Source organism: Lontra canadensis, unplaced genomic scaffold (genome assembly GCF_010015895.1).
Source record: "Lontra canadensis isolate GAN:19392208 unplaced genomic scaffold, GSC_riverotter_1.0 scaffold43, whole genome shotgun sequence".
NCBI classification, from domain to species: domain Eukaryota; kingdom Metazoa; phylum Chordata; class Mammalia; order Carnivora; family Mustelidae; genus Lontra; species Lontra canadensis.
In genome coordinates this window covers 13,176,601-13,190,132 of record NW_022631037.1, presented here as the reverse complement: position 1 = coordinate 13,190,132, position 13,532 = coordinate 13,176,601, and the positions used below count along the sequence as shown (strand labels likewise).

Below are 13,532 nucleotides of genomic sequence, written 5' to 3'. Positions count from 1 at the left end.
AGTGACAAAGAATGAGGACTATATATATAACCATTTCTCTCTTGAAATGAGAAGCTGGGCCACAAATGGTATGGAGTGGGAAAAAAAATATGATAAATCTTAAAAATTCAAACGACAATTTTCTTCTTTCTGGGGAGCAAGACAAGGGCCACCACACAAGCTCACACTGCGGTCTATAAAGAGTGTCAAAGTGACTACTTCAGAGATGAAGATAGACGATGTGCTCTTGAACTTACAAGGGGCCCCCTGCCTTTGAGAGGGAAAGGAAAGAACATATTTTAGCATCATCTGTTGCATTTACACCTAAAGAAAGGCTGTCACGATGAGTATCTGAGCAGTTCTCCATGGTAACTTTAATGAGTCTACATTTCAGCTCGGTGTCCTCAACACCCTCTATCCACAGCTCGAACGCACACAGCATCTGCCAGGCGTGCCCACGAATTCCTGAGGTCCCCGCGGAGGGCCTCTGCCTCATTGTCGACAGTGGTTAACCATATCCGGAAGGCTCTGGAAGAGGTCTGCCGGGTAGCAGGACCGGTGCTGCTGCTAAGAGGCCTCTGGTTGGACTGGAAACCAGGAGCTGCAGGAAACCCAGTAACAGGGCTCAGATGGGAATACCCAGGACTCTCTCAGCAACCCCGTATTGGCTACGGATGAACAAATGAATGCGTTCCTCTCTCCTCGCCACGAAACCCCACAGCTGGGAAAGAATGGACGTCTTCCCCCAGACCCCACGCCCAAGTACATTTCATTAGCTACTTCATCTTCCGGTGAAAATGAGTCATTAATTAATTAACGCAACTATGAGAGCTTAATTGCAAACCACTCTGCCGACATATAAAGATGTGTTTTACCTTTAACTACCAAGGGGGATGGGGTGGGAACAACAGACAACTTCAAGTCCGAGCACCTACTAGGAGATAATAGTCCCCCCACCCCGCACCCCCCTCCCAACCCATTCTCTCTAAAAATGCTTTGCATTGTGGGTTTTATGTTTCATTATAAAAGCTCATTATTTTAAATTAGGTCTCAAAGAAAGAAGTTGGCATTTCTTGTTCTTTGCAGAGTGGTCTGAGAAAGGCTATAGGAATGCATCGGAGGGGGGAAAAATAGGATAACAAGATCTCTTTCAATTTTGTTTTTGAATCAATACCCGGAATAACGACCAGAAGCAAATATCCACCGGTGCGTCAGCAAAGCAGGATGCTCGGGCGGTCAGCTTCATCCTGAGCTGGGTTCAGAGGGATCCCCGCCGCAGCTGCAGGCCCCTAGAGCAGATAGATAATGTAGGACAGAATGACCAGGCCTATGATGGCAAAGAACATCAGGATGAAAATATCCAGCATTATGGAGTCCTTGGCTGGCAAGCCTCAGGATTCCGGGCAAACGTGAGCTGTGAGCACGGAGGTTGCAGCCCGGGGAGAGAAATGGCTCCCTCTTCCCCCCACGGCTCCGTCTTTTCCCTTCCCCCTCCCAGGGCCCGAGACTAAGGGATGCTGCTGCTCCATCAGCAGCCTCCCCCCCACCAACTCCCCTCCGCTCCCCAACCAACCAATCACGAAGCCCGGCAGCGGGTAACCAAGGCACTGCTCGATTTAGAGCCGGCAGAAGCGAAGAGGCTCAATTTCTCCCCAGGAACCCAATCCCAGCCCTTCGTATCTAAATGGAGCCGGCATGATAGGGACGGAGGAGGAGATCTGATCTCTATCCGGATCCCCCAGGAATGAATCCTCCTGGCTGCTTTCCTTCTGCCTTTGTCCTCTAACACGTTGGTGGCCAATTATCTCGGAAAAATAATGGCTGGACGTTGGGTGGGCCATGGGCGGGTTGTAAAGGTCGCGGTGTGAAGGGACATAGGGGTCTGGTGGGAGTCCCAGTTGGCCTCTCTGGGGTTGGAATCCTTTACCGCACACCGGTTGTAAGTTCAGCCTCCCTACAAGTCTTGTACAGATGAGGCTCAGAGCCGGTCAGGAACTTGCCTGATGTTTCACTGGAAGGGGTGGGGGGGAGGGTTGGTGGTCCAAGATGGCAAAGGAGGCTTACACACTCTGGAGTCCATATTCCTCTCTCGCCTCCGCCCCCTTCCCGCACTGGCCCACCCTTGGTGTCCGAAATGCCCCTCGGCCCTCCCGACACTGCTCAAATCCCTCCGTGCACAGTGGGAGCTCCGGAGTCTCTCCTCCAGATACTCCATCTCTCTTCGTGGTCCTGACCCGCGTTCTTGTTCTCGTCTGTGTCCTTTTCCGAGAGCTCGGAGCAATGTTCTACCCAAAGAGCGAGGGGTCGACTCCCAGGCCGGTCCCTGTGTGGGGAGAGAGTCTAGGTAGGCAAATCAAGTGATGCCTTCCGAGGGGAGAGGGGAACGAATGTTTTATTTTTTTTTTTAAACTGGATGGTGGGTACTCACTCAGTTCTGTCTTGTGTTGTTTTTATGTCTTTTATATCTTAATTATTCCCTAGTAAATTAAAAACACTCCCGTGTCATCTCTGAGGCCTGGTGTCCTCAGTTCCACCCTAAAGAGTTGTTTTGAAGGCCCCCGGGGTGGGGTCAGGGGAATGAGGGCATTAGGGACCCCTTTCCACAGGCTCTGCAGAGGGAACGGAGGCCCCTTCTGGAAGGGGGTCTAGAAACTGCTCTCACCGGCCTGTGCCCAGAAGGTAGAGCCCAGAGCTTTCTGTGAGCAGGGAGTGGGGTCGCCCCTCCCAGGCAGACTGCCCCCTCCGATGGCTCTGGTGAATGAAGCCTCCTGGGAGGGAGGACTGCAGCTCCGCAGACAAGAGGGGGCAGGCCAACAGGAGGCCAGATTTGCCAACTCATGCCCCTCTGCTAGGAGAATATTACTCGGCCTGCTCCTTTGGAGACGGAGTGGGTGTCCATCCGGTCTTTAACGAGCCCACCTCCCCTCCCAACGCTCCCTACACCCCTCCAGCCCTGCAGACCCACTTCTGTCCTTCTCCCTGTGACCAAGGCTCAGGAAGGGCCCCTTCCAACTCCGCCATGGCTCTCCCAAAGCCAGAGCACCCTCCTGCTGAGCCCGCAGTGGGAGACGCCCCTCTCCACAAGCAGCAGGATGGCTTCCTTCTCTACCCCGGTCCCCTTCCCAATGCCACAGAAGGGAGGCCACTGGGCCTTCTGATGGGGGGGGGGTCAGACCCAGGGCACCTGGAGCAAAGGACAGAATGGGGGGGGGTACAAAGATGTGAGGTGCAAAGGGCAGGGGCACAAGGCCCACCGTGGCAAGGCAGAATGGATTGAGGCTGCAGGTCCTGAGACCTCGGGCCCAGCAACGTGCTGTACAACTTATGCCGAATCACAGCCCCCCTGGGCTTCAGAACCCCATCCGTGAGACGGATAGGATGGTTGGTACTCCGCTGATGAATACTGCTTTGTGCTGGTAAGATCGCTTCATCCCGTCTTATCCCACCCAGATGGTCCCTCCATCATTTCCATCCTCACACAGCACCAAGCTCTTTGCAGATGCCAGGCAGCGGCAGAGGGCACAGTGCTGTAGGGCCGAGCTGCTGAGTTAGGGCAACACAGATTTGTTGAGCAGCAATGGGCCTGGCCCAGGACAGACCCTGGGGCTTTAGAGGAATTAGATCCATCCCCTGCCCCAGGAGGGCACTGGCTCGTGCAGAGACAGGTGCGTAACTCGGGAGGTCAGACAGGAAGAGGGAAATAACAGCTCAGAGATGTTTCGGGAGTGTCATCAAGCTGGGCAGAGAGATGCAGCCAGGAGCAGACTGGCTGGAAAATTCTGCACGAGAAGCAAGTGCCAAGTCCCCATCGCAGAACCGACTGCCGCTCCAGGCCGATAGCTTTCAAACCAGTCATCCTCTCCCTGAAGGGCATCAGGGCTCTCGGGAGGGTGCCAGGCTAAGGCCCTGAGTACTTGGCATGCGTGCACACGCACACATGCACGCACACACAGCAACACTTCAGAGCCAGAGAGAAAACCAAGTCCACAGGTAAAAATTATACTTTTATTATTTGAGTCACCAGGAGAAAGATTCACTTGTGGTCCAAGTCAAATGTTGAGAGTCGTTAACAGGCCAGAAAGAGTTGATCCCAAGCACAAGCCCACGAGGGAGGGGACCAGAAGAGACCAAGAAAAGACAACCACCCCATATAAAAAGATGAACGGACGGCTTCACACACACACACACACACACACACACACACACACACCACACATACACACACACACGGATGAAATGTTTGGACAGAGGCAAATTTCACATGGTCATTTGTTTCTTTTTAAATACAGGCTTGTGGGGTGGTATTTTTTTTTTTTTTCCAGCTATTTAAAAAAAAAAAAAAAGGCCCAAAAGTGCATATGTGAGAGGGTAAAGGCAGAAATGAAGCAATAAAGTCGTTTTCCCTGGAGGGACATGAGGAAGAAAATAGGAAGCAGTAGGACAGAATTCACTTTTCTCACCAATGGACTTCTTGCATTTTCTTATTGGTCCACTACAGTTATATTCACATTCTAGCTTTGATGCATCTTCTTTCCTGGTATTAGGTTGGCCAAAGACCTTTGGAAACTGTACGAAAAGGCCAGGGACTCGACCCAGCCACCGGTTCTGTGCTCTTGTAGGGATGGATGGTTCTGGAAAGGAGCAGGATGCCTTAGCAGCCCCTGGGTCCCTCAGCACCAGTATGACAGTCCTTCTCTCTGGGGGTGTGTAAGAAAAGGTCCCCTATTTTTAGGGCAGGGGGAGCAGGGGGGCCGGCAGCAAGATTCCAGTGGCTGGCCTGCCTTGTTGTGGAAGGAAAACGAAGCGAAGGGAGAACAGGCTCCTTCTTGCTCCTCTAGGCTTTCCTCCCCTCTCTGCCCGCACAGGTCCTCCAACGACAGGACGCGTCTCTGACCTTGGTCCCCAAATCCAAGCTGTGCTTTGAGATCAAGAGGAAAGGTAACGGATGGCTCCCTCATCCCCCAGATCGTCCAACATAGACCCTCCACCTGCCTTCAGCTCTGCCGGGGCCAGAGAGAGACAGAGAGACTGCTCAGGCAGGGCTCTCCCCGCCCACAATGGTCATTTCTTCATTCTTCCGATTTGGGGAAGATATTCCAACGTCAACCCTCACGCACTGAGGACCTGACTGCTGAAATTTGCCTGTAGGGTCCCCCCTCCCCTGAAGGAACAAGGAGGCAAAGATGTCAACTGTGGAGCCTGAGGGGAAGACAGGAGGGGGAGACCCAGGGAAGGTAGAGCGAGCCCAGAAGAGATGAATGAAGCCAAGCAAGGGTCATCACAGCCACCAACGGACGAGAGAAGGGACTTGGAAATAGCACCATCTTTCCCTTCCTCATCCCGGGGTCTGTGCTTCCAGTTTTGAAGCCCTGGGACCTTCTCCCTCTGCTTCAAGGGGGCCTGAGGTTAGTAAGGGGGAGGGCAGGGGGGTAGCGAGGCACCCCCGGTAGGGGTGACAGAGATGGGGCGGGGGAAGAGGCCTAGAGCCATGGAGCCTGCCCCCACCCTCACCCCAGCAAGCTGCCGGCCCCCACATCAGCCCGGCCAACTCCACAACTACCCCCCCTCCCTGACCTCTGCCCAGCACACTGGAAAGGGGGCGGGTGGGCTTCCGCCATTTGGCAATTGAAGGAAAGGAGGAATTTTCATGCCAAAGAAGCCACCAGGGACTTCTCCCCCGCTGGGGTCCTCCCAGAGACTCCCACAGGCCTGCACCCTGACTGCCACAGATACAGAAATGCTCCTTCCCGCACAGACGGAGTCCTAGAGAGGCGCGAAGGTTCTGTGGCTTTGCACAGTTCCAGTCCACTTGGCTTTGGGCCGAGGAGGGGCGGCTGCGCGGAGGCCCGAGACATCTTCCCATGGGGAGGAGGGGGTAGGACCCACCTAATCCAGAGCTCAGGGGGGCTGGCTCTCGGTGCAGGAGCCAGCCAGGGCGCCTGGGGACTGAGAGGAGGAGGAAGTTCTCTGTGGGAGAGAACACCCTCCTCCCCTCCTTCCTGTAGCTGTCCCTAAAAGTAAGAAAGGCGAGCACTTGACCCAAGCCATGCTTCCTAGGGAGCTCCTCGCCCACGCCCCATGCGTGGGCAGGAGCGCGAAATCACAGTGTGAGAAGGAACACATGCAGGGAGGGATGAATGAACCCCGAAGCGGGAACGCTCCCCTCCTCTGTGGTCCTTGAGAGTGGGAGAGGGTGGTGAGGGGCCCCCTCAGAGGGCTGGCAGCCCTGTCTTTGAGAAGTAGAGGCAAAGCCCATCCCAGGGACAAGGGTGGTGGGGTCTCATCTCGGAATGTACGGAGCCCCTCCCCTGGGAGTCCTGGAAAGTTGGGGTGTGTGAGGAGGGCAGGAAGGTCTGGGAGGAGGGGGGAGGGCAGAAGAGAGAGAAGGCAGAGGCCTGGGAGCCAATGGGTCTGCAATTCCAGACCAGCTCCCCAGGCCTCAGCCTCCCCCAGAGAGGTCCACACCTGTTCCGTCCAGAGAGAAAAACAAGAAGTTGGTCAAGGGAAAAACCTGCCAGAGAACAGCCCGCGAAAGTGGCAGAACAAGGCTTCAGTTGGCAAAAGAAGCTGGAGGAGGGTGGGAATAAACAAGCTGTCGCAGATTTAAAAAAACAGACACTTAAGGGTGGGCAGGTCGGCCCAGGACAGAGGATGCGGTGGAATGCACTGAAGACGGGCGGGGGGGCGGGGCCGGGGCTCAGATGGCCTCCACGTAGTTGGCTGGCAGCATCCCCGTGTCGCCAGTGCGCTCCACGGTCCCGTACATCCAGCCATCGTCGATCTGCTGCACGTTGACGATGGTGTCCCCATCCTGGAAGGAGACCTCGTCCTCGTCCGCGGCACTGTAGTCATACACAGCGCGGTACCGCTTCTGCAAGAGTGGGGATGCGGTCAGCCTGGGGCCAGGCCCTTCTTTCTAACCCTATACGGCCCAGGCCTCTGATCTGTTCATCCACTGGGATCTCAGGGGGAACTTTCCAAACTGCAGACCTGATCATGTGACTCCCCGGCTTTAAGTCCTTCAGCACCAGATTTTTCTTTTTTTAAAGATTTTATTTTTAAGCAATCTCTACACCTAACGCAGACCCCGAGATCTGGAGTCCTATGCTCTATGGACCCAGCCAGCCAGCACCAAATTGCAAACTTTCTTTCAAGCAGCAGAAAATAACTCCATCAGCCCCGAAGGCTGTGTGTGGGTAAGAGGTTACACCCCGCCCCACAAAGTGACCTTGGTCTCTTATCACCAACTCCGCCTCTATCTCTTGGGCTGAATTGCCGCCAGCTATGCCTGCGTCCTGCGACAGCCTCCTCCCTAGTCTCCCTGCTTCCGCCCTCAACATTCTGCTGCCACTTCTTAAGAGCCACCCGTGAGCCTTTAAAAACAGAAATCAAAACCGTCATTCTGCATAGCTCACCAATCACAAAGGCCTTCCTGCGACCTACAAGTCCCTGCACGACCTGACCTTATCTCCTACCTTTTTCCCCTCTAATCGCCTTGGCCTTCCTGCTAGCCCCAGGGCCTTTGCAGTTGCTGCTCTCCCTAAACCACTCACTCTCTCATCTTACTGAGGACTCTGGGGCTCTCCCTCCAAACGTCCTGCTTTTTCTTCCTGGCATGTGCCACTATCCGACCTTATATTATATACCTACTTAATTTATTGCCTCCTTATTTGTCTCCCTGACTGAAATATAAGCTCCAAGACAGCAGGAAGGTGGTCTTTTATTCAGTGCCAAATCCCTCTTGTCCAAAACAGGTTTAGCGAGTATTAGAAGGACTGGCTGGTCTACCTGGAATCTTATCCTACAGATGATGTCTCAGTCCTGCCCAGCAGCCCCGTGGCATGGACACTCCCTTGTTTACCCCCTCGTGTCCAGGGCATGAGGCTCCAGGAGGACGGGTATCTCAGGCTATTTTACTTCTCTAAGTATAGTGTCTCCTACTTCTTCCTCCATGAGCTACTTCCAATTCCCAGGAACCGAGCACAGAGGAGCTGAACGCAGCCAGGAGCTCAGGCTGGGGGGCCCAGCAGCTCCCTCAGTGGGACAGGCGGCAGGACTTACAGACCAGGGACTTCAACTCTAAGGACAGTAAGCCTGGTCCTGCCCCAGTTCCTATTTTGCTCATCACTGACCTGGCAGCATTGCTGAGCGCCGGCTCTGCGCCTGGTTCAGAGCCGCTAAACCAAGAGGACGCGGCCCGGCCCTTACCGAGCTGCAAACCCAGCAGGGGAGGCAGACACAAGTTAACAAACAGAACATTCTGAGCTGCCAAAAGTACTCTGAAGAGAACCAGTGGTGGGGAGTGACAGATGTGTCAGGGGAGACCCATATGACATTGGGGGGTTTAGGAGGACCCCTTGGAGGCAGGACTGAGATCTAAAGGATGTGGTCGGGCTTGGGGGTCATCCTCATGAGGAGTGGGGAGCAGGAGGCAGGAAACTGAGCAGGGGAGGTGACTTGTACAACGTACACCCAGAGCTGGAGCCCTGGGCCCCAACCCCAGCCCAGGGCTCGGTGCCTTGACCACACAGGTCTCTCTTATCACCTGCAGAGGGCAAAAGGAGCTGGGGTCAAAGATCAAGGGAAGCCAGGCTTCCAGGTTGGGTTTCTTAAGGAGAATCTAGGAACTGTGACCATGAAGGCTTTCCCTGGGCCCATCCACCTCTGGCTTCCCCAGACTTCTGACCCCCATTCCACCTCCCAGCTCTAGGATCTCTCCCACTTGGCCACAGCTACTTACCCCGCCCCCGCCTGGGGCCCTGCATGGTATGGAGACTGGGGCAGCAGGCTCCTTGTAGCCACCATAGGATTGTGCCACCGGCTGCTGCTGGGGCTGCTGGTAAACTGCAAGATGGGAGAGACAAGGCTCAGAAACCCGATCCCTCCTTCGGCCTCCTCCCTAAGAAGCCCCTATCATGCGTTTCCACCCCCCCACAACCTTGCTCAGCCCCCACTTCTCAAAGGCTCATCTGTCTGCACATGTTCATCTGCTGGTGTTGCACACTCTCCAACAGGGGCCGTACCTCTGCCAACACACTGGAACCCGGCACGGACCCTGACCCGGGTGCTCATTGCCCCACTGGGAGGGGGCCTGAGGGTTTATAAGAGGGTTGTGAGGGTGTGTGTGTGTGTACAGAGGGATTCTTGCCAACCTCCTCCCCATCCCAAAGCTGGCCTGGTCTCAGGCCCTCTGCCTAAACAGGGGCACTGGCTTGCTCACCTGGGGCGCTAGCTGGGATGTGGTGGGGCGGCTGCTGCTGCTCCTGGGTGTCTCGGCGCTCAGACTCCATGCCCTCGCCCCCGCTGGGGGGCCATGCGGCTCTTCTCAAACTCCTCATGGTATTTTATCTGCAGTGGCAGAGAGCGCTGGGTAAAGGACTCACAGCAAACCAACCAAAGCTCCTTTCCCGTGGCCACTTAAGATCTCCCAGGAGAGGAGAGACTCCCCAAGGGCTATAGGCAGACGGGACCAGATTCCTGTGGCTACTTAACCTTGCTGGGCCTCAGTTTCCACCTCTGTAAAATAGGACATCGGAGCCCACCTCTGGTGTTGCTGCAGGACGACAAGAATGCCCGCTCACTGGTACCTGCTGGGTGCCAGGCACTGTGCTGGATTCTACCTCCCAGGCCCATTTTAGCCTGTCAGCACCTGGGAGGGGGATATACAACAGTCCCTGACTAACTGACAAGAAGGAAACGAAGGTACTGACAAGCTAAATGAGGGAGGAGAGCAAACCCTGCCCTGTTCTCTGGAGCAGAAGGAACCAGTGACTCTGGGCCCCAAGGCCTGATGGGAGCTGTCCCGGCCCAGGGCAGTCCCTTTTGGCCATCCTCTCCTACTTGCTCTGCTCCCTTCTCTCCCACTCAGTGGCATTCGCTTTGCCAGGAGGGCAAGAATTGACACTTGGCCAGGCAGGGCTTATGTTTACTAGACCCAGGCTAAAGGTCTAGAGGTGTGGCCAAGGAGAACAGGGCACAGCATCTGTGGCTCAATGCAGGCCCGGCTGGGAGGCCCAGCTGGGAGGACGGGCAGGGTGGGGGTAACACCTCACCTAGGAGTCTGGGTCCTGACGAGCCCCTCCTTTCTCTGCCCCTTCTCTTCGAGCCAGAGCAGGGACTCACCCCCAAATGGTGAGATGGGCTGTGTGTATTATGGGCTGACCATATTACTTAGGGGGAAGCAGCCAGCCCTGGCCAGACTAAAAACCGACAGGTTCCTTCAACTCCTGCTCAGAAGAGCACCCAGGAGGGAAGTTTTCAGACATAAGGCCAGTGCCTTGCTCTAACATTCTGAAAACAAGAGCCAAAGCCAAGTGTCCCCGAGCTCCACTCCCTCAGTGACTCCCGTCCACTGGCTGGAGAGGGGGCACGGCGACAAGGAGCGAGGCCACCCCTCCTGAAGTCTTGAGGCTCACAAGGCAACTGCCCTTCCGACTTTTGTCCTAGGGGTTAGAAGGGTGAGCTTCCTGTGTTTACTTTCTGTGGAAGAAAAGAGACCTGACCCCGGGAGCCAGTGACAAGGGGAGGGAGAGCACATGCGTAGAAGCAGACAAAGGCCTGCACTGGGGGGACAGCTGTCCCTAATGCTGGGGGCCCAGCTTCCCTGCATGGCAGCCGCCTTCTCTGGGTGTGAAGAGGTGACAGAGAGCCCTGAGGGAGAGGGTACTTCCCTCCCAGTTCTTCTGCCATACTCAGGAGCCAACGCCTAGAGCTATTCCCAGTCAGTGTCCTACAGACTCAGTCCCTCAGCACGAGAGTGGTGCCCCTTCCACGCCTCATCCCTGGAAGGTCATCAGCTTTTTGCTTACTCATGTGACCCTGGGAGAGTCCCTACTGCTCTGGGCCTCAGTTTCCTAATCTGTAAACTGTACCAGCTGTTCCCAGGAGGTCCTGAGGCTCCAGACCAGGTCCAGCAACCAAACCAGACTCTAGAGCTGAAAGCAAGTATGGACATGCGTGCAGTTCCATGAGCGGCTGCTAGAATTGCTCTTGGTGCTTAGAAACCACGACCCAGGATAAATACTTCTAAATTAGGGCCAGCTGCCCCAGGTAGATGGAGTCGTGGCAGCCCGAACATAGCAGAACCCTACCCACCACCACCGATGTACACACCACCTGTTAGTGTTAATACCAAGAACCTTCCCATTTGCTTGGCAACTCACGCAGAGTGCTTGAAGGCTCTTTCCGCCATCATCTCCCCCCCCCCCGGTGACAATCCCCCCTTGACCCCGGGCAGGTACACTTTCATTCCCGCTTTACAGAAGACAGACATGTGCTCAGAATTTTAATGACTTCCCAAGACAGAGCTTTCATTACTCAGGAAGGGCCGAGGCTGGTGACTGACACAGGGACAGAGTCACGAGGGACAGGCCTGAGCCCAAGGGCAGGTGCGGAGCAGGGGGGGCCACGTGCCCAAGGCCACCCCTCACCCCACTTCACGGCTTTGGTTTGGGCATAAATGTGAGTGGTGCACCTCTCACTTGAATGGGGGTGATTACCCCAAGGTCACCCTAACTTTGAGGGGAGACGAGGCAGCGTGGCAGGGAAAGTGGGGTGCAGCCCCTCTGCCTGGGCCCACTGGGAGAAGACGCCACCACTCTCCACATCCTCTCCCTCCCTTCCCCAGCAAATGAGAAAACTGTGTTCTGTCTTTGCCGGCCTACCGAATGGCATGAGAAGCCAACAGGCACGCTAAAGGGAGTTAGCCTATCCGAAAGGGAAAGAAACATTTTCCAGACTCCAGGGGTCTGGCTCGTCCCTGTTCCACAGTCGGCAGAGTTTGATCTTCCAAGAGCCCTGAATGGGGGTCACCACAAACCCAGAGATGTCACCTAGGGCCTCAGTTTAAGAACTGTCATAGCCAACAGGGTGGCTCAGTCGGTTAAGCATCCCACTCTTGATTTTGGGTCAGGTCACGATCTCATGGGTCATTGGATCAAGCCCCGTGTCGGGCTCTGCGCTCAGCATGGAATATGCTTGAAAGCTTCTCTCCCTCTGCCCTTACCCCCAACTATCTCTCTCGATCTCTCTCTCTCAAATAAGTAAACTTTTTAAAAAATAAGGAACTGTCATGGGCCCCCAAGCACCCTGTTCTATGCCCAGAAGATCCAAGTGCACGTGGGTTGAGAGGCTAGGACTCGGGGGTGATCAGTGGAGGGTCCATTCCATGGCTAAATACAGAACCCCATTTTCTCTGCTAGCCCACATTCTGTTTTCTGAACCCCTGCTCCCGATTGTGGTGTAAAACGGAGGTCTGACACCGCACGGCACTCTCACATGACTCTACATCATCGGCCACAAGGGAACACAGGCTCTGGATGGAATCATTAACTCACCAGCCAGAGTCTATATTTTTTAATAATTCTTTTTTTTAACATCTCCCACTCTCTGAGGGCCGATTGTTTGTCCTTACATGGATTACTCATTTCCTTTTCTCAGCCAGTCCTACGACTGTGTATCACTATCACGCCCCCTCCCCACCCCCAGTTTTCTAGATGGGGAAACCAGGTAACGGGGTGGAGTTAGCAGAATCCAGCTCTCACATCTCATCCATACTTCTCAACTACCATGCAATACTGCTCCCTACTACAGACTAACAGTATTTTGTTTTTAAAACAAATGTGAATCTGTGTTCACCTTCATTAGTCATCAGAGAAATCACTGCAGGTTAAAACCACAGTAAGATTCCACTACACACAATCAAAATGGCTAAAGTGAGCAAGTCTAAGTGAGGAGGCAGAGCAATGGGAACTCATCACTGCTGGCTGGAGGGGAAATCAGTACCCACTTGAAAATTAGATTAGCATTATCTGGCAAGGTGAAGGATCATAAACTCTAAGACCCAGCAGCAATTCCACTCCACAGGAACCCCAAGAAATATGTATGCGGGCATCCAGAGCGTGTGGAAGCAATCTCAAATGCAACACCAGTATCAATAAAATGTATTAAGCATTAAAAGGAATATGATACAGCAATGAAAAAGAATGGCGTGTAGCTACATGCAAGTACGTCCATGAATCTTTAAGCCCAGTGTTGACCAAAGGAAGAAAGACACAAAAAGAATACCTAGTATATGTTCAGAATCAGGAAAAACAAAACTACAGCATTTAGTAATACATAGTAACATATTAAAATTCGAAAAAAGAGGGGCGCCTGGGTGATTCGGTCTGTTAAGCTGAGTGTCTGCCTTTAGCTCGGGTAATGATCCCAGGGTCCTGGGGATCGAGCCCTACATCGGGCTCCCTGCTCTGCAAGGAGCCTGCTTCTCCCTCTCCTTTCTGCCTGCCGCTCCCCCTGCTTGTGCTCTCTCTGTCAAATAAATAAAATCTTAAGAATAAAATAAAATTTAACTAGGAAGAATAAATCACAGCACACACTCTCAAAAATTTTACACTGGTTGTTCCACGAGCTTGTGTCCAGGTCATCTGACCCTGGGCATAGAATTTCTGTTTGATGTTACTACTTAACTACTGACTAGGCCCAGCCCCTAAAGACTGAAGCCAACTTAACCAGAGTATGGGCTGCTCATTATTTTTCTTTTTTATTTTTAAGAT

At 54.0% G+C, this 13,532-nt stretch overlaps 1 protein-coding gene across 1 annotated transcript in view; it reads right to left on the bottom strand.

Annotated features, from left to right (window-relative positions):
• Positions 1 to 6,655: 6,655 nt before the first annotated feature.
• Positions 6,656 to 13,532, bottom strand: part of LASP1 (LIM and SH3 protein 1) — a 34,885-nt gene continuing 28,008 nt past the window's right edge. The window contains 4 exon segments of the mRNA XM_032871467.1: positions 6,656 to 6,850; positions 8,720 to 8,823; positions 9,200 to 9,287; positions 9,289 to 9,327. Of these exon segments, the coding sequence (XP_032727358.1) occupies positions 6,677 to 6,850; positions 8,720 to 8,823; positions 9,200 to 9,287; positions 9,289 to 9,327 (405 nt within the window). The 3' untranslated portion in view covers positions 6,656 to 6,676.